General features: G+C 31.9%; 1 protein-coding gene across 13 annotated transcripts in view; it reads right to left on the bottom strand.

Annotated features, from left to right (window-relative positions):
- Positions 1 to 21,733, bottom strand: part of CCDC169 (coiled-coil domain containing 169) — a 129,225-nt gene that overhangs the window by 27,563 nt on the left and 79,929 nt on the right. For 6 of the 13 annotated variants that reach the window (XR_007952033.1, XM_051986461.1, XM_051986459.1 and 3 more), the window contains one exon: positions 1,014 to 1,067. The exons of 3 other annotated variants lie outside the window; for them this stretch is intronic. Coding sequence is in view for 4 of the 10 variants with exons in the window: in XM_051986461.1 (XP_051842421.1) it covers positions 1,014 to 1,067 (54 nt within the window). In the remaining 6 variants the exon portion in view is untranslated. Of the gene's footprint in view, positions 1 to 1,013; positions 1,068 to 5,471; positions 5,516 to 21,733 lie in introns of those variants that run through there. 4 more of the 13 variants (XR_007952034.1, XR_007952031.1, XR_007952029.1 and 1 more) reach the window with 4 other exon arrangements.

Genomic DNA, 21,733 nt, shown 5'->3' with positions numbered 1-21,733 from the left:
AAGGGCCATACTTGACTGCAGAAATAACTAAACAACTCTTCAAGTTTTTTGGAATAAGCTTTCATTTGTACATATCTTATCACTCTCAACCATCAGGGAGAATTGAGTGACTAAATAGCGAAATCTAGAACCTTCTGGGAAAACTTTGCCCAGAAATACAGTTAAAATAGCCACAGGTATTTCCCCTTGTGTCATTCTAACTAAGAAACTGTAGTAGGCAGGATCTGGATTGTTACCTTTTGAAATTCTATTTGATTACTGCTACTCAGGGCTGGAACACAAAACATGAGCCTAGCCTCAGGGGATGAAAACCTGGTAAGATATGTGATTCTGTCTAGTTCTCTTTCACAGGTCTGGAAGGAGGTAGCCTTGATGCAAACTCTGTCTTTGAAAGAGATAGTGAATTCATTTAAGCCAGGATGTTCCCCTGACTTTAGAAAGGCATCTGTTTTCCAGCCCTTATACAATGGATCTTTCCAGGTCCTACTGATCAGTCATACTGTTATCAAGATTGCTGAATGAACAATTGGGATACATCATTCCCACGTGAAGTCTGCTATGATTGATCTCAGTCTAGCAGAGGAAGCAACCCCTGATCAATCCTGGGACCCAGGTAAGCTGAGAGAGTATCCCTAAGACCAATCAGTGGTCCTTGGATGCTTCTTAGTTTGACCTTGATAATTAGAATTGAAATCTTTTACCTATGATCTATTGTGCATTTATTTTTTGTGTCTTACAGTCTGTTTTGTGCCCTTGGGATTGAGGGAAACATTTGATCCAACATGCCAGCTCGCCTATAATTGGAGCAAGTGCTGGATATGTGCACATATCCCTTTGTTCTTAGGGTAAGGAAAACCTTTGTGGGTGTGGGGTCAGATATCAAGGACTTGTGTGTTCGGGTTTTTTGTTTTTTGTTTTAGTATGCAGTAAGAAAATATAATACCCAAATAGTACTGACAGGCTAGAAAATTAAGTTTTCCTGCTCATTCATTTATAAGGAAAAAATAACTAACCTTTCACAATTCTCGACCCCCTTGAGCTTGCACCATATTGTCAGGCCACTGGTTCTGTGTTATTGAAAAAATGGAATACAAGATCAGGAAATGGTATGGCAAATAGGATGTAATTATATCTTATCTCTAGAATGAAATGTTGACTATTCAGGAGGGGAATGGCTTTCTGAGAATTTTTCTTTAGCTGGGGATCAGGCACACACAAGCAGATTTTTCAAGGTAGCCCACAGGGATTATAAAATCCCTCAAATTGGATAGATAGGCGTAAGTCAGGGAAGGCATTCTTTGGCTGTTAGCCATACCCACCCTATACTTTAAGTATACACTTGCAAAGCAAGCATGCAAGCATCCAGGTTTCTGTTACATTTTCTACTTTAGTGAGAAAATCTGAATGCACTTTTCCCATTATATTTTCCATGCATTATGAAACTAGACATAGTTTAATACTCTTGAATAAAATTAACAAATTTTTGCAAGTATTTGTTAATAAATTGATAGAAGATATTAATACTGGGGTCTCCTTAGTTTCTAATTGTTTGCCATTACAAAAAAAAAAAAAAAACTTCCATAAATCTTATTCTAACATGTAGATCTTTCTCTCTTTTCTCTCTTTGGGATTATAGGCCTAATAGTGCTCAAGTATTATTTCTGAGTCATAGGGTATATCAAAATTTAATAGATTTTGGAGCATAGTTTCAAATAGCATTCCACAATGGTTAGACTAGACTACCTCATAGGTGCACCAATATAGTTCATTTCATGTGCCTATTTTCTCACATCCTCTATAGACATTTGCTATTATTGTTTTTGTCATCTTAGCCAATCTCATGCATATGAAGTGCCATTTTTGAGTTGTTTTAATTTACATTTCTCTAAATATTAGCGATTTAAAATCATATAAGTGAATTCAGTCTATTTGTAGTTTGTATTTCCTCCTCTGAAAAGTACCCATTCAGATCCCACAACTATTTATAGATAGTGAAATTTTTCCCATTATAAATTTACCTCAGTTTCTCATGTATTTTAGAAATGTAACTTTTATCAGAGAAATTTACTGCAAAGATTTTTGTCCAGTTTCTTGTTTTCCCCCTAATTTTAGCTGCATTAGTTTTGTTTATACAGAACTTTTTAAGTTTACATAATCAATATTATCCATTTTTATCTCCTATGTTCTTTTCTATTTCTAATTTGGTTGTAAACTTTCCCCCTATTTACAAATTTGATGGGCAATTTCTTCTATTTTCTACTAATTTGCTTTTGTCACCCTTTATAAATAAATTATGAAGTTGGTAAACTGTGTGAAATGCTGATCTATGCCTCATTACTGCTTTACTGCTTTCTAATTTTTCCAACAGATTTTGTCAAATAATGAGGTTTTGGTTTTATAAAACACTAGGTCATTAAACTCATTTGTTTATGTATATTGATTACTTAAATTTGTTCTACTAATCAACCTTTCTACTCTTTCCATAGCACCAAATTGTTTTGATGGTTGCAGTTTTGCAATATAATTTGAAATTTTCAGTGCTAACCTAAACTCCCTTAATTAACTTTCTTTTTTGTTGAGTCAATTGCATTTTGGGGACTTTTAAAAACATTCATTTTAAAAATTTTGAGTTCAAAATATTCTCCCTTCCACCAATCCTTCCCCTCCCATTCTAAAACAATGTTATACAATTGAAATCATGCAAAACATTTTTGTATTAGCCATGTTGCAAAAAAAAGAAAGAAAGAAAGAAAGAAAGAGAGAGAGAGAGAGAGAGAGAAGAGAGAGAGAGAGAGAGAGAGAGAGAGAGAGAGAGAGAGAAAGAAAGAAAGAAAGAAAGAAAGAAAGAAAGAAAGAAAGAAAGAAAGAAAGAAAGAAAGAAAAGAAAGAAAGAAAGAAAAGAAAAGAAAAGAAAAGAAAAGAAAAGAAAAGAAAAGAAAAGAAAAAAGAAAAGAAAAGAAAAGAAAAGAAAAGAAAAGAAAAGAAAAGAAAAGAAAAGAAAAGAAAAGAAAAGGAAAGGAAAGGAAAGGAAAGGAAAGGAAAGAAAAGAAAAGAAAAGAAAAAAGAAAAGAAAAGAAAAGAAAAGAAAGTGAAAAAATGCTTCAGTTTGCACTTAAGAATTCATCAGTTTTTTGGGGGGAGATGGGCAGCTTTTTTCATCATGAGTCTTTGATAAGGTCAAATATTTTTCATAGTTGATTATTATTACAGTATTGCAGGTACTATGTTGTTCTGGTTCTACTCACTTCATTTTGTATCAGTTCATATAAGTTTTCCTGGGTTTTTCTGAAATCATTCTGCTTGTCATTTCTTATAATACAATAGTATTTCATCACAATCATACACTAAAATTTGTACAGCTATTCCCCTCAGTTCCATATTTTTGACAAATCCTTTATCAGAGAAATTTGTTGTAAATCACCACCACCACCCACCTCCATTACTGTTTTCCTTCTCATTTTGGCTGCTTTTGTTTATGCAAAAACTTTTAAGTTACACACTCAATATGAGTATAGAAATATAGCTTATTATCCTGCAGGAAAATAGAAGGGGAATAGTATATGTAAAGGGAGAGAGTGTGATAAAAGACAAGGCATATTGGAGGAAGGAATGGTCAGTAGTAAAACACTTTTGAGGACAGACAGGATGAAAGGGGACAGAGAATAAAATAAATGAGGGAAATACAGTTAGCAATAATAATTGGAAAAATAATTTTGAATTAAGTTTTTCTGATAAGTCCTGATTTCTCAAATATAGAGGAACTGAATCAAATTTATAAAGAGCCAATTGATAAATTATCAAAAAGATGTGATCTATGCCCAAAGGGCCATAAATTCATGTATATCCCTTGACCTATTACTAGGTATGAATATCAAAAGAAATTTTTAAAAATTTTGTACAAAAATACTTGTAGTAGTAGCTCTCTTCTTAGGACAAAAAATTGAAAATTAAAGGGATGCCCATCAATTGAGTAATGGATTATCATGGAATATGATTGTGCTATGGGAAATGAGAACAGGAAAAAATCCTGAAAATTCTTCGGGCCAACTCAAGCAAAATGAAAGGTACTATACACAAAATAACAGCAGTGTTCTGGGATTGACCAGCTGTGAATGACTTTGTTCTTTTCAGCAGTACAATGATACATGACTACTCTGAAGGACTAATGATGAAAAATCCTATCCATACCCAGAGAATTTATTGTGTCTGAATACAGATTGAATCAAACTTTTTTTTAACTTTATTTTTCTTGAGAGTTTTTTTTTTTTAATTAGGGTGTGAGATCTATTTTTTTTTTTACAACATGACTTTTATGGAAATGTTTTGCATAACTTCACATGTAGTTTTTAATGAGAGGTATAAGGATAAGGGAGAGAATCTGGAACTTAAAAGTTTTAAAAACAATGTAAAAAACTTTTAAATATTACTGGGAAAAATATTAAATAAATATTTTAAAAACAAAAGAAAAAGCCATGGTAAGACTTACATGAACTAATCCATAGTGAAGTAGGAAGAAGCAGAAGAAAAATTTATATTATAATAATTTTATATAAATGACAAATTTTGAGGATTTTAGAAAGTGATAAACAAAATAAACAGAATCAGGATAACACTATAGATATTAACATCAACACTGAAAACAAAACAAAAACAAAAACAAAACAACTTTGAAAGATTTAAGAATTATAACCAATACAATTATCATTCCTAATTCCAGAGGAACAAATATGCTATCTTTTACAAAAAAGATGATAGATTTAACATGCAGAATCATAATACATACATGCATATATATAATATACACATGTCCATATATTATACATGTATGTATATATATATATATGTAAACTTATCTGCAAGCATTGAAGGACTATCTTGCCTGATTATGCAGATTTGTTATAAGAATTTTGTTTTATTTCTCTTTGTTTTACTTCTCTGTTTTACTTATTCAAGGGGGTGTGTGTAAGAGAAAAAGAAAATAGATTTCTGAGAATAAAAAAAAATAGGTTATTCTACAGATATCATGTGTTGTATGCATGTTAAGTTAAGGTCCCTGTGTTGTAAATTATTCCTTTCCTCTAAATATTTTATTTTGTTACAAAACATATAAATAAAACTTTAAAAGTAGGGAAGATTAGAGGAGGCTTATGTTTTGGACAAAAGTATAAGGGTTATAAAGATTTGGGAAGATAATATAGTAAAATGCAAAAAGCACTAGCTCTAACCTGAGAAAACCAGGATTCACTTGATGCTTCTGAGATTTCTACTAGTATGATTTTGGGTCTGATCACCTAAATTTCCTTGGCTTCAGTTGCAATCTCTGTAACTGCAACAGTTGGCCTTGGAAATCCTTTCAAGCTTCAAAAACCAGGATGTTCTAATAGAATAACAAAATCTAACAGGCACTAATTGAAAGTGAAATCCCTTTCAAAATAACAATAAAAAAACAGAAAATTCTGGAATCAATTTACCAAAGCCTAATGAATACTTGGATAGGTTCAATTATGAAGTTTTCCTAAAAAAGAAAAAAAAACACACATAAATAGCTGGAGAATTCAGTGCTCATGGCAGGTCCATTCCTGTACAAATGATAATACTGCTGAAGTTAACTAATATTTCAAATCAATCAAACTACCAAAAAAGATACTTAAAAGATCTAGATAAAAATAGGAAAAAATTATTTTGAGAAATAAAAGTTGAACACTATTAAATAAAAGTTGTAAACTGTTCAAGGGAAGTGATGAAAAATAACCAACATGATGGTAAGATAGTATTTCCAGATTTCAAACTACTATGATCTTAGGTTATATTATGCAGGTGATGATATAAATAATAAGAAGGTGAACAAGTCAAATAACACCAAATCTATAATGCTGACCTTCATTCTGTCTACTACATTTTAAGAAGTATAATAAGGGGGAGAACATCCTAAATAAGATAGGCAGGATAATGAAAAAAAAAATTTAAAGGAAAGAAAAAACTAATTATTTGTTAAGTCCTTCTGTGGATCAGTCACTAGGATTAAGAGCTTTACAAATAATATTTCATTTGATCCTCACAACAACAGGTAGTTGCTATTATGATTCCCATTTTAGAGTTGAAACTGAGGCAAACAGAAGTTAAGTGACTTAATTAAAGCTAATAGCAAATGATCTATTCACTAGTCATTAGGCAAGTATCTGGGTCCAGATTTGAATTTGTCTTCCTAATTCTAGGATGTTAAGAATTTAGGAATTTCTTTAAGCTTATATCTCATAAGAACCATTTTGATTATATTTGGACTGAAGAAGAATCAAAAGGAATGTGACATTTATAAATATTTGAAGATCTATGACATGGAATGCTGATTAAGATTAATCTTTTTTTTTGCTTAGTTTCAGAGGAAAAAGCTAGAAGCAATTGGCAGAAGCATAAAGAAAAATTTAGATTTGATGTCAGGAAAAAACCCAACAATTGCTAAATAATTAGATCTATTGGAAAAGGAATATGCTTCCTCACACAGTAGTAAGTTCCATGAACTATAAATTTTCAAGCATAAACAGGATTTTAAAAAATTAAACGTACTCTAAAGAAAATTTCTTTTTAAGTCTGGTTTAGATTAAATGGTCACTGAAATCCTTTCCAGCCCTAATATTTGATAATTCAGTGGGTATTTGAGGTACATTCTTATAGCAGGAGTTTTACTTTCAGAGAAACATTAAGGAAGCAGGAATGTTCTATTTTAAGCAAATTGAATGCCTGAAGATATAACTTTAAGAAATTTAAGTAGCATTTAATTATTCATATTTACAAAGGGATTTTTTTTTTAAATGCTCAAAGCAGGACACTTTAAAAGATTCATCTTACATCATGGTTCAAATTTTGTATTTGATACCTATTACCTTTATGATCTTGGACAAGTCACTGAATCGTTTTGGCCCTCATTATCTTCATTTGTAAAATAATGGGATTAGATTAGATGAGCTCTAATATTCCTTTCAGTAGCTTTGTGATTCTATTGTCCCTACCTAGTTATTATAATTATTTTATGTGTAACATTTAACATGCAATTCCATAAAAGGCTAAAAGACAGAATATTCTATGTATGAGAACAATGAAATAAGAATTTGATAATAAGAGATAGAGAATTTACCTGGTTCACCAATAAACTAATATTGGCAAGCTAGGAAATTATAGTTACAGTAGGAATGATGGATGTTAAGGGATAGTATTTGAAGTTTAGAAGGATTTAGAATGAGTAAAATATTGGGAGAGGCAGAAAGATAGAAAAGTAGATCATGTTTAAAAAAGCATTCTTGAAATATGAATGTAAAATTGCTTATGACTGGTAGCAAAATCAAGGTTATGACTATCTTTACTATATAACAGAATTAAAGTTTAGAAGTATGTCATGATAGTCGAGAAAGTTGAGGAATAGGGAAATTAGTCTATCTGATGAATCATTGACCTACATATTGAAATTCCCTAGAAGTAAAAAGCATGTTTTAGGAGATGAAGACAATGAGTCAGGTACTGACTTCTTGAGAAGGGAGAACATTCTAGTAATCTACCAGAATGTAGATTGGAAAAGAAATGTGGATCATATGAATCTCAAGGAAATCAGACTGGTGAATGTTAGCAATAGAAAGAGAATCTAAAATTAACGAGAGGGTACAATAATTTAAGCCCCCCCCCAGCTAAAAAGAAATCTTTTTAAGTTTCATGTAGTCAAAATTACTCATTTTATTTCCTATGATCCTCTATGCCTTGTTGGGTCATAAGCGCTTATGATATCATCGTTTATATTCTGCAAGTTGTTTCAACTATTTTTTCACTTGGTTCTCTAAATATGCTGTAGCATCATCTGCAAAGAATTCTGTTTTTGTTTCTTTGTCTAGTCTTATTTCTTCAATTTTTTATTTATTGTTATAGCTAGCACATATAGTAGTGTTAAAGAATAATGATGATTATTATGGGCATCCCTCCTGATTTTACTGAAAAGTATTCTAACTCAATATCATAAATAATGATTGCTCTTGAATTTAGATATATATTATCTATTGTTTTAAGAAAAGCTGTGTTACAAAGCTAGAAAAATAACAAAAAAATTCATCTAGAAAAATAAAAAGTTAAGAATTTCAAGGGAATTGCTAAAAAATGCAAATGAAGATGATCTAGCTATATGGTAAAAATACTAAAGAGTACATTATAAAGCAGCAGTCATCAAAACCATTTGGTACTGTCTAAGAAACAGATTAGTGGATCAGTGGAAAAGTTCACAAGACACAATAGTCGATGACTATAGTAATCTGGTATTTGATAAAACCAAAAGACTTCAGTTTCTGGGATAAAAACTCATTATTTGACAAAAATTGCAAGGAACAAATTGGAAAGTACTATGGCAGAAACTAGGCATTGACCAACACCCAATAAACTATACCAAGATAAAACTGAAATGGGTTCATGATGTAGACATAAAAGATGATAATATAAGCAAATAAGGACAATAAAAGATAGCCTATTTCTCAGATTTGTGGAGAAGGAAAGAATTTATGAACAAAGAAGAACTAGAGAACATTATGAAATGCAAAATGAATAACTTTGATTTTGTTTAACTAAAAGGTTTTTGTACAAACAAAAACAATTAGCCAAATTTGGAAGAGGAATAGAAAAATTGGGGGGAAAATTTTTATATCAGAGTTCTGATAAATGTCTCATTTCTAAAATATAGAGAGATTTGACTCAAATTTTAAAAAATATAAGCCATTCTTCAAATGATAAATGGTCAAAGAATAGGAACAATTTTCAGATGAAGAAATAAAAGCCATTTCTAGTCATATAGGAAAATGTTCTAAATTACTATTAGAGAAATGCAACTTAAGTAAGACAACTCTGAGGTACCACTACATATCTCTCAGATTGACAAAAATAATGATGAATGTTAGAGGGGATGTGGGAAAATTGGGACATTAACACATTATTGGTGGAGTTGGGAGCTGATCCAACCATTCTGGAGTCCAATTTGGAACCATGTCCAAAGGACTATTAAACTGTGCATATCCTTTGAGACAACAGTCTCCACTGGGTCTGTATCCCAAAGAGATCATTAAAAAGGGAAAAGAACCCACATAGACAAAAAATGTGTGTGGCAGTCCCTTTTGTAATGGCAAGAAACTGGAAACTGAGCCCATCAGTTAAAAAATTGCTAAATCAGTTATGGTATATGAATGTTATGGAATATTATTCTATAAGAAATGATCAGCAGGATGATTTCAGAGACGTCTGGATAGACTTACATGAACTGATGCTAAGTGAAGTGAGTAGAAACGAGAACAGTGTACACATCCAACAGATTTGTGATGGAGAGAGCCATCTGCACCCAGAGAGAAGACTGTGAGAACTAAATATGAATCACAACATAGTATTTTCACTTTTTTGTTGATTGCTTGTTTTTCTTTCTTTCTCATTTTTTCCCTTTTTGATCTGATTTTTCTTGTACAACATGATATATATGGAAATATGCTTATAAGAACTGCACATATTTAACCTATATGGATTACTTGTTGTCTAGGATGGGAGGAGGGAAAAAAAATGGGACACAAAGTTTTGCAAAGAAACATGTTGAAAACTATCATTGCATGTATTTTGCAAACAAAAAGCGATGGGGGGTAGAGTCAAGATGACAGAGAGTAGAGAGTACTTTGCCTGAACTCTTCTGGGCTCCACTCAAAATCAACACCAGATCAAACCTCTGAATGGATTTCAAAGTGACAAAACTGACAAATATTTGGGGTGTGACAGATTTTCCGCAGAAGATAGTTTAGGACTTCAGGAAAGGTCTGTTTCAATAGCATGAAGGGGTGGAGGAGCAAGGGTCATGGCCCAATGCAGGAGCAGTCTAGGGAGGCCCAGAGAGGAGAGACCCTAGATAGGGAATGTACAGCAGCATTGGCTACTTTGTCCAGAAGCCAGGGTATCTGCAGACTATCTGTGAGACCTGCAACTCAACTACACAAGGCAAATAGTGAGCCCCTGAACCCCAGCACAATAATTGGGACTTGGCCATGTCTACTCAAGCTTTGGAAGGAACTGGCAGCACTAATCTCAGGTATGTGGAAAACTCATGTCATCCTTTTAGAAGAAGCTTGGGACAATCTTATCCTTGCCCTAGGAGCAGACCTCAACCTTAAAGAATAAGCAAAAAAAGCAAAAAGAGAGGGGGAGAGCCAAGATGGTGGAGAGTAGACATGTCTCTATCTGACCCACTCCGAGCTTTCCTCAAATTAACAGCAGAATAATCCTCTGACCAAGTTGTGGAATGATAGAACCCACAAATATGTGGAATACTAAAAATTTCCAGAAAATATTTTGGAAGAACTTCAGAAAAGATCTGTTTCACTTGGGCAGAGGGGAGCTGCTGCTGGGATCAGGTCACAGCACAGGGAGTCTGGGGCAAGAGCCAGTTATTGTGGATTTAATGTACCAGGGAATGTATTGTGAGGCTTTCAAGCTACTCTGTCCTGGTTCAGCAGCTGTGAGACACACAAAGCAAATACAAAAGGCAAATAATGAGTCTCAGAACTCCAGAAAAACATGGGACCTAGCCATGCCAGCTTGGACCCAGCACCTGAAGTCAGCAGCACTAGTCTCAGGGCAAATGAAAGCAGCTGTCGCCCCTTTATTTTAAGTAGATTTCAACCTTGGAAAAATAAATGATCCCCTCTTCAACAATGAGATGAACCAAATCAGTTCCAATACAGCAGTAATGAACTGAACCAGCTACACCCAGTGAAAGAACTGTGGGAGATGACTAAGAACCATTACATTGAATTCCCAATCCCTATATTTTTGTCCACCTGCATTTTTGATTTTCTTCACAGGCTAATAGTACACTATTTCAAAGTCTGATTCTTTCTGTACAGAAAAATAACTGTTAAGACATGTATACTTATATTGTATTTAATATATACTTTAACATATTTAACATGTATTGGTCAACCTGCTGTTGGGGGGAGGGAATGGGGAGAAGGAGGGGAAAAAGTGGAACAAAAGGTTTGGCAATTGTCAATGCTGTAAAATTACCTATGCATATAACTTGTAAATAAAAAGCTATTATTAAAAAAAAGAAAAAGAAAAAGAAATGATCAACTTTTATGGGGAAAGAAAAGAACAGAACTCAAACCCTAAGGATCCTAAAGGCAACTCATCTCCAGATGAAGCCCCAAAAAGTGACATGAGTTGGTCTCCATTTCACAAGGCTTGTTTGGAAGAATTAAAAAAGGATCTTAAAACAGAGTTATAAGAAAAATGGGGAAAGGAAATGAGAAATTGGCAAGAGAGTTTGGAAAAAGAAAAACAGAAATTATCTGAAGAAAACTCCTTAAAATACATTTGATGAATTGGAAAAATACACGTAACTTATTATGAAATAGATATGAAAAAAGAAATCAATTTCTTGAAAAATAGAATTTGTGAAATGGAAGAAAAAAATGCAATGAACAAAACACCTCATTTAAAAATTCAATTGGCCAAATGCAAAAGGAAATTAAAAAAGCTAACTGAAGAAAATAATTCACTAAAAATTAGAATTGAACAAATGGAAGTGAATGATTCAACAAGACTTCAATAATTAGTCAAACAAAACCAAAAAAAAAAAAAACTGAAGAAAATGTAAAGTACCTCATTGGAAAAACAACTGACCTGGAAAATAGATCTAGAAGAGAAAATGTAAGAATTATTGGACTTCCTGAAAATCATTTTGCAAAAAAGAGCCTAGACATCATATTTTAGGAAATTATTAAGGAAAACTGTCCTGATGCCCTAGAACCAGAAGGTAATGTAGCCATTGAAAGAATTTACCAATCACCTCCAGAAAGAGATCCCAAAATGAAAACTCAAGGAACATTGTAGCTAAATTTCAGAATTATCAAATCAAGAAGAAAATATTGCAAGCAGTCAGAAGGAAAAGAGTCAAATATCGAGGAGTTACAATCAGGATTACCCAGGACCTACCAGCTTCCACTTTAAAGGACTGAAGGGTAAAAAATCTGATATTCTTAAAGGCAAAGGAGCTTGGGTTGCAGACTAAAATCAATTATCTGGCAAAACTGAGCATTATTTTTCAGGGAAAAAGATGGACATTCAAGGAAACAAGTGAATTTCATTTATTTCTGATGAAAAGACCAGAGCTGAATATAAAATTTGATCATCTTACAAGGAAAGCAATAAACTGGGAAAACATTTTTACAGTCAAAGGTTCTAGTAAAGGCCTCATTTCCAAAATACATAGAGAATTAACTAATTTATAAGAAATCAAGCCATTCTCCAATTGATAAATGGTCAAAGAATATGAACAGACAATTCTCAGACAAAGAAATTCAAACTATTTCTAGCCAGATGAAAAGATGCTCCAAGTCATTATTAATCAGAGAAATGCAAATTAAGACAACTCTGAGATACCACTACACACCTGTCAGATTGGCTAGAATGACAGGAAAAGATAATGCAGAATGCAGGGATGTGGGAAACCTGGGACACTGATACATTGTTGGTGGAATTGTGAATACATTCAGACATTCTGGAGAGCAATTTGGAACTATGTTCAAAAAGTTATCAAACTGTGCATATCCTTTGATCCAGCAATGTTACCACTGGGCTTATATCCCAAAGAGGTCTTAAAAAAGGGAAAGGGAACTGTATGAGCAAGAATGTTTGTGGCAGCCCTCTTTGTAGTGGCCAGAAACTGGAAACTGAATGGATGCCCATCAATTGGAGAATGGCTGAATAAATTATGGTATATGAATGTTATGGAATATTATTGTTCTGTAAGAAATGACCAACGGATGATTTCAGAAAGGCCTGGAGAGACTTACATGAACTGATGCTGAGTGAAATGAGCAGGACCAGGAGATCATTATATACTTCAACAACAATACTATATGATGATCAATTCTGATAGCCATGGCCCTCTTCAACAATGAGATGAACCAAATCAGTTCCAATAGAGCAATAATGAATTGAACCAACTACACCCAGCGAAAGAACTCTGGGAAATGAGTATGAAACACTACATAGAATTCCCAATCTCTCTATTTTTGTCCACCTGCATTTTTGATTTCCTTCATAGGCTAATTGTACATTATTTCAAAGTCCGATTCTTTTTGTGCAGCAAAATAATTGTATGGACATGTATACATATATTGTATTTAATATATACATTAACATATTTAACATGTATTGGTCTACCTGCCATCTGGGGGAGGGGTGGGGAGAAGGAGGGGAAAAATTGGAACAAAAGGTTTTTCAATTGTCAATAATGAAAAAGTACCCATGCATATATCTTGCAAAGAAAAAGCTATAAAAAAAGAAAATTCGATCTTCAAATTCAGCACTTGAGAAGCATAAAAAGGTAAAAAGAAAAAAATAACTTTCTTTTAAAAATTAAAAAGCTTATATTTCTATATGGGAAGATGATATGTTTAACTCTTGAGATGTGTATCTCCATTATAAACATACTTAGAAGATGCAGGTATAATTTAATTTTATTGTGATGATCTTTGGAGAAAACTGAATGGAGACAAAAAGGAGTACACTTTTTTTTCAGCAGTACATGGAACCTATAGAAAAAACTGTGTGTAAGGGCATAAAAATCTCAAAATCAAATGCAGAAAGGGCAGAAATAGTAAATGCATTGTTTTCAGATCATAATGGAATAAAAATTACATGCAACAAAAGGCCAAGGAAAATAGACCAAAAATTGGAAACTAAATAATATAATACTAAAGATTAAGTGGGTGAAAAAACAAATCATAGACACAATCAATGATTTCACCCAAGAGAATGACAATAATGAGACAAAATACCAAAATTTATGGGATACAGCCAAAGCAGTTTTTAGGGGAAATTTTATATCTTTAGATGCTTATTTACACAAAATAGACAAAGACAAGATCAATGAATTGGGCTTGCAACTAAAAAAAGCTAATAATAATAATAATTATAATAATAATAAATTAACCCCCAATTAAATAACAAATTTGAAATTCTGAAAATAAAAAGGGAGATTATTAAAATTTAAGTAAGAAAACTATTGGATTAATGAACAAAAGTTAGAGTTGGTTTATGAAAAAAAAAGCAAACTAAAATAACCTTTCGTGAATTTGATTAGGAAAAAATGGAAAGAAGAAAAACGAATTATTAGTATCAAAAATGAAAAGGGAGAACAACTTTCCACCAATGATGAGGAAATTAAAGCAATAATTAGGAATTATTTTGCTCGATTACATGTCAGTTAATCTAAGTGAAATAAATGGAGGAATACTTACAAAAATGTAGATTGCCCAGATTAACAGAAGAGGAAATAACTTACTTAGACAGTCCCATTTTAGAAAAAGAAATAGAACAAGCTATTAATCAAATCCCTAACAAAAAAATCTCAAGGGCCAGATGAATTTATATGTGAATTCTATTAAACATTTAAAGAACAATTAATTCCAATACTATGCAAACTATTTGAAAAAATAGGGAAAGATGTTCTACCAAATTCCTTTTATGACACAGAGATGGCACTGATATCTAAACCAAGTAGGATGAAAACAGAGAAAGAAAATTACAGACCAATTTCCCTAATGAATATTGATGCAAAAATCTGAAATAAAACATTAGCAAAGAAATTACAGAAAGTCATCCCCAAAATAATACATCATGACGAAGTAGGATTTATACTAGGAATGAAGGGCTGGTTCAATATTAGAAAAATTATTAGCATAATTAATTATATCAATAAGCAAACTTAGAAAAATAATAAGATGCAGAAAAAGCATTTGACAAAATCCAACATCCATTCCTATTAAACAACACTAGAGTGTATAGGAATAAGTGGAGTTTTCCTTAAATTGATCAATAGCATCTATTTAAAACCATGAGCAAGCATCATATGTAATGGGGACAAACAAGAACCATTTCTATTAAGATTAGGGGTGAAATAAGGTTGTCCACTATCACCATTACCATTCAATATTGTATTAGAAATGTTAGCTTTTGCAATAAGAGAAGAAAAAGAGATTAAAGGGATTAGAGTAGGTAATGAGGAAACCAAATTCTCACTCTTTGCAGATGCTATGATGATGTACTTAGAGAATTCTAGAGAACCACATAAAAAATTACTAGAAACAATTCACAACTTTAACAAAGTTGCAGGATACCAAATAAATCCACAGAAGTCATTAGTACTTTATATATCTTACCAACAAAGTACAGCAGTAAGAGATACAAAGAAAAATTCCATTTAAAATAACTGTAGATAATATAAAATAGTTGGGAGTCTACTTGCTAAGGCAAAATCAGGAACTATATGAACACAACTGCAAAACACTTTCCTCACAAATAAAGTCATATCTAATCAATTGGAAAACTATCAAGTGCTCATGGATAAGTTAAGCAAATATAATAAAAATGACAATACTCTCTAAATTAATCTACTTATTTAGTGCCATATCAATCAAACTCCCAAGAAATTATTTTACAAAACTAGAAAAAATAATAACAAAATTCATCTGGAAAAACAAAAGGTGAACAATCTCAAGGAAATTAATGAAAAAATGCAAATTAAGGTGGCCTATCTGTACTAGAACTAAAACTTTATTATAAAAAGCTGTAGTCATCAAAAACATTTGTTACTGGTTAAGAAATAAATTAGTTAATCAGTGGAATAGGTTAGGTTCATAAGACAAAATAATCAATGACTATAACAATTTAGTGTTTGACAAACCCAAAGACCCCAGTTTTGGGGATAAGAACTCACTATTTGACAAAAACTACTGGAAAAATTGGAAACTAGTTTGGCAAAAACTAGGCATTGACTTAACATCATATACCAAGAGAAATGGGTTCATGATTTAGACATTAAGAATGATATTATAAGCAAACTAGAATAACAAAGTATAGTTTACTTCTCAAATCTGTGGATAAGGAATTTGTGATTATTAAACAAAAAAATAGATAATTTTGATTGTATTTATTTTAAAAGGTTGTTGTTGTTTGCTGAGCTAATTGGGGTTAAGTGACTTGCCCAGGGTCACACAGCTGGGAAGTATTAAGTATTTGAGGCTAGATTTGAACTCAGGTTGTTTTGACTTCAGGGCTGGTGCTCTATCCACTGTGCCACCCTATTTTCACTCTTTTTATTGTTTGCTTGCATTTTGTTTTTTTTTCTCATTTTTTCCCCTTTTGATCTGACTTTTCTTGTGCCGCAGGATAACTCATATTCTCTCTCTCTCTCTCTCTCTCTCTCTCTCTCTCTCTCTCTCTCTCTCTCTTTCTCTCTCTCTCTCTCTCTCTCTATATATATATATATATATATATATATATATATATATATATGTATATACATATATATGTACACACACACACACATATAGATAATTTAACATATTTTAATATGTTTAACATAGATTGCTTGCCATCTAGGGGAGGGATGTGTGGAAGAGGGGGAAAATTTGGAACACAAGATTTTTCAAGGGTTAAATGTTGAATAATTATCTGTGCATATATTTTGAAAATAAAAAACTTTAATTTAAAAAAAAAGAGCTCTGGCCATAGATAACTATTATGGAGATAGAAAAGAATAGACCTCAAACCCTGAGGACACAAGAGCAAAGCATTTTTAGATAAAGCCTCAAAGGATAATATGAGTTAGTCTCCAATTCAAAAGGCTCTCGTAAAGAATTCAAAAAGGATCTTAAAAGAGAAAAGAAAAATGGGGAAAGAACTTTGCAGGAGAGTTTGGAGAAGGAAATACAGAAATTTTCTGAAGAAAACAACTCCTTAAAAAACAGAATTAGTAAAATGGAAAAAGAGAACTATTCTTTAAAAATAGTATTGGTGAAATGGGGAAAAAAAACCCAAGGGCCTGGAATATGACATTCTGGAAGGCAAAGGTCTTTGGACTTCAGCCAAGAATCATCTACACAACAACACTAAGCATTATCTTTAAGAGAAAAATGACATTCAATGAATGGTTTTCATTTATTTTTGATGAAAAGACCAGAGCTGGACAGAAAATGTGATCTTCAAAATGTGAGTTCAAATGTGAACTTAACAGAAGCATAAGAAGGTAAAAGGCGAAGGAAAAAAACATGTTTTTTAAAGGTTAAAATGTTTACATCCCTACAAGGGAAGATGATACATGTAACTCTTGAGAAATACATTTGTTAGGGCTATAGTTAGAAAGTGTATGTATAATTTAACTTATTGTGATAATATAAAAAAATTAATGGTGGAAAAGGCATTATACTGGAAGAGGAGGAAAGGGGAGAAAAATGGGGTAAATTACATCACCTGAAGAGACAAAAAAAGACTTATTACAGGTGAGCGAAAGCAGGGAGGGAAATGAGCATTGTTTGAACCTTATTTTCATTGGATTGGCTGAAAGAGGGAATATATACATATTTGATATAGATATTTGATATAGAAACTTGTCACATGCAAAGGGGAAATAGGAGAGGAAAGGGGGAGGCTAATAGAAGGGAAGGCAGAAGAACAAGGAGAAAAAGTTAAGAAAAGGGGGAAAAACATGAAGAAAAACATTGGTGAGGAGGGAAAAGGGGAAAGAAAAGAGAAAAGTATAACTTGAGGAAAACAGGATGGCAAGAAATACAGAGTTAGTAATTTTAATTGTGAATGTCAATGGGATGAACTCTTCCATAGAGCAAAAGAAGATAGCAGACTGGATTAAAAAGCAGGATCCTACAATACATTGCTTACATGAAACATATTTGAAGCAGAGAGATACATACAGAGTAAAGGTAAAAAGTTGGAGCAGAATCTATTATGTTTCGGCTGCAATTAAAAAAAAAAAAAGCAAGGGTAGTGATCTTGATCTCAAATCAGGCAAAAGAAAAAATAGATCTAATGAAAAGAAATAAGGAAGGAAACTATATCGTGCTAAAAAAAGTTCAATGGATAGTGAAGTAATAACAGTACTAAACATATATACATCAAAAAGTATAGCATCCAAATTCCTAGAGAAGTTAAGAGAACCGCAAGAAGAATTAGATAGCCCAGGTATACTAATGGTTCATCTCACCCTTATTCTATCAGAACTAGATAAATTAAATCACAAAATAAACAACAAAGAAGGAGATAAATAGAATTTTGGAAAAGTTAGATATGATGAATCTTTGAAGAAAATTTAATGAGGACAGAAAGGAATATACTTTTTTCTCAGCAGTACATGGAACCAAAGCAAAACTTTACCATGTATTAGCACATAAAAACCTCAAAATCAAATGCAGAAAGGCAGAAATAATAAATGCATCTTTTCAGATCATGCTTCAATAAAAATTATATATGATATAGGGTTCATGGCAAAAATTGGAAACTAAATAATCTAATTCTAAAGAATGAATAGGTGAAACAGCAAATTACAGACACAATCAATAATTTCATCCAAGAGAATGACAATGAGACAAAATATAAAAATTCATGGGCTGCACCCAAAGCATCTTGGGGGAAATTTTATATCTCCAGATGCTTACTTGAATAAAATAAAGAAAAAGAAAATCAATGAATTAGGAATGCAACTAGAAAAAGAACAAGTTAACGCCCCCAATTAAATATCAAGTTTGAAATTCTGAAAATAAAGAAAGAATAATAAAATTGAAAGTAAGAAAATTATTGAACTAAAACAAAACTAAGAGTTGGTTTTATGAAAAATAAAATTCCAACAAAATAGATAAATTTTTAGTTAATTTAATTAGAAAAAGGAAAGAAGAAAATCAAATTGTTAGTATCAAAAATGAAAAGAGTGAACTTACCACCCAATGAAGAGGAAATTAAAGCATTAAGACCCATTTTGCCCGACTGTATGCCAATAAATCTAACAATCTAAGTGAAATATAGATTTCCCAGATTGAGAGAAAATAACTTACTTAAATAGTCCCATTTTAGAAAAAGAAATTGAACAAACTATTAATCAACTTCAAAAAAAAATCTCTAGATTTATAAGTGAATTCTACCAAATATTAAAGAACAATTCATTTCAATACTATATAAATTATTTGGAAAAAATAGAGGAAAAAGGAGTCCTACCAAATTCCTTTTATGAATAGATATGATGCTGATACCTAAATTAGGAAGGGCCAAAAATAGAGAAAAAAATTATAATCAATTTCCCTAATGAATATTGATGTAAAAATTTTAAATATTAGCAAAGATCACAGCAACTTATCACCAGAATAATACACTGTGACCAAGTAAGATTTATACTAGGAAAGCAGGGAGATTAAATATTAGAAAAACTATTAGCATATTTGACTATATCAATAACCCAAACTAACAGAAATCATGATTATTTCAATAGATGCAGAAAAAGCATTTGACAAAATTCAGCATCCATTCCTATTAAAAACACTAGAGAGTATAGGAATAAATGGAATTTTCCTTAAAATGATCAGTAGCATCTAATTAAAACCATCAGCAAGCATCATATGTAATGAGGATAAACAAGAATCATTCAAAATAAGATTAGGGGTGAAAGGGTTGCCTACTATTACCATTACTAATCAATATTGTATAAGAAATGTTAGTTTTAGTAATAAGAGAAAAAAAAGAAATTAAAGGAATTAGAGTAAGTATTGAGGAAACAAAATTATCACTCTTTGCAGATGATATGATGTGTACTTAGACAATCCTAGAGAACTAATTAAAAAACTACTAGAAACAATTTGCAACTTAGGAAAGTGCAGGATACAAAATAAATCCACATAATTCATCAGCATTTCTATATGTTAGCAATAAAGTCCAGCAGTAAGAGATACACAAAGAAATTCCAGTTGAAACAACTTAGATAATGCAAAATATTTGGGAGTACACCTGCCAAGACAAAGCCAGGAACAATTATAAAACTCTTTCCATACAAACAAAGTTAGATCTAAACAACTGGAAGAATTATCAAGTGCTCTTGGGTAAGCCAGGCTTCTGGCTTCTACTTAAATTAATTTACATATTTAATACTATACCAATCAAACTGCCAAGAAATTACTTTTCAAAGCTAGAAAAAATAACAAAGTTCATTTGAAAGGACAAAAGGCCAAGAATTTCAAGGGACTTAATGAAAAAAAAAAACACATGAAGGTTGCCTAACTGTACCTTTTAGCTGTTACCTAAAATTATATTACAAAGCAGTGGTCATCTAAAACATTTGGTACTGCTAAGAAACAGAGTAGTTGATCAGTGGAATAAGTTAAATTCACAAGATACAATAACCAATGACTAAAGTAATATAGTGTTTAATAAACCCAAAGACTTCAGCTTCTGGGATAAGAACTCACAATTTGTCAAAAATTTCTGGGAAAATGGTATTACGTGAACTGATGCCAAGTAAAGTGAGTAGAACCAAGTACCTAGCAACAAGAAGAATATGTGATGATCAACTGTGATGGATGTAGCTCTTTTCAACAATAAGGTGATTCAGGTTCATTCCAATAGACTTGTGATGAAGAAAGCCATCTGCATCCAGAGGGAAGACTGTGGGGACTGAATGCGGATTACAACATAGTATTTTCACCTTTTTTTGTTGTTTGCTTGCTTTTTTTCTCATTTTTTTCCTTTTTGATCTGATTTTTCTTGTGGAAATATGCATAGAAGAATTGCACATGTTTAACATATATTGGATTACTTGCTTTTTAGGAAAGGGGGTTAGAAGGAAGGAAGGGAAAAAATTTGGAACATAAGATTTTCCAAGATTGAATGTTGAAAACATATCTTTATGTATTTTGAAAATGAAAAGCTATTTTTAAAAAAGCTATTAAAAATTAAAAAAGAAAAACTATTCCTATGCTTTCTAGTATTTTATTAATAAAACCTTTTTCTGCATCTATTGATATAATGATATGATTTTTGTTATTTTTGTTATAGATATGGTCAGTTATGCTTATAGTTTTCCTAATATTGAACAAGCTCTGTCTTTCTGGCATAAATTGGCAGTCAATCATGACGGCTGCAATATATAATCTTTGTGATTTATTGGAGTACCCCCAAAACATTGCAGGTTTAGTTTCAGATCACCAAATTTGATTTCAGACTACTACAATAAAATGAATATTGCACTAAAGTGAATCAAACCAATTTTTTGGTTTTCCAGTTATTTATATTATATTTTAGTATATTAATTGTACAATAGCATTATGTCTAAAAAACCAAATATACATTCAATTTTTTAAAGAAAATTACTTTATTGCTGGAAAAGACTTGAGAAGAGAGTTAAAGAAAGGATGTGGTTTGTGGTTTCCCATAAGAAGTATCTATACTTTATAATATAGATCACAGATCTCCATAATTAATAATAGTAATAATAACAATAGAAAAGTTTTAAATATTGTGAGAAAAACCAAAATGTGACAAATATAATATGAGCACATGCTGTTGGAAATATGGTGCTGATAAATTTGTTTAATGCAGAGTTACCACAAATCCTCAATTTGCAAAAAAGGCATTATCTGAAAAATGCAATTAAGGGAAGCACAATAAAACAAGATATTCCTATATTGCTATAATCTCCTGGCTAGCATTTTATTGAAGATTTTTGCATTGAAATTAAGACAACTCTGAGATACACTACACACCTGTCAGATTGGCTAGAATGACAGGGAAAGATAATGCAGAATGTTGGAGGGGATGTGGGAAAACAGGGACACTAATACATTGTTGGTGGAATTGTGAATACATCCAGCCAGCTCAAAAAGTTATCAAACTG

The sequence above is a fragment of the Antechinus flavipes genome, chromosome 3, assembly GCF_016432865.1.
Source record: "Antechinus flavipes isolate AdamAnt ecotype Samford, QLD, Australia chromosome 3, AdamAnt_v2, whole genome shotgun sequence".
NCBI lineage: Eukaryota > Metazoa > Chordata > Mammalia > Dasyuromorphia > Dasyuridae > Antechinus > Antechinus flavipes.
The sequence above is the reverse complement of the archived record's forward strand: the minus strand, read 5'-3'. Positions and strand labels throughout refer to the sequence as shown.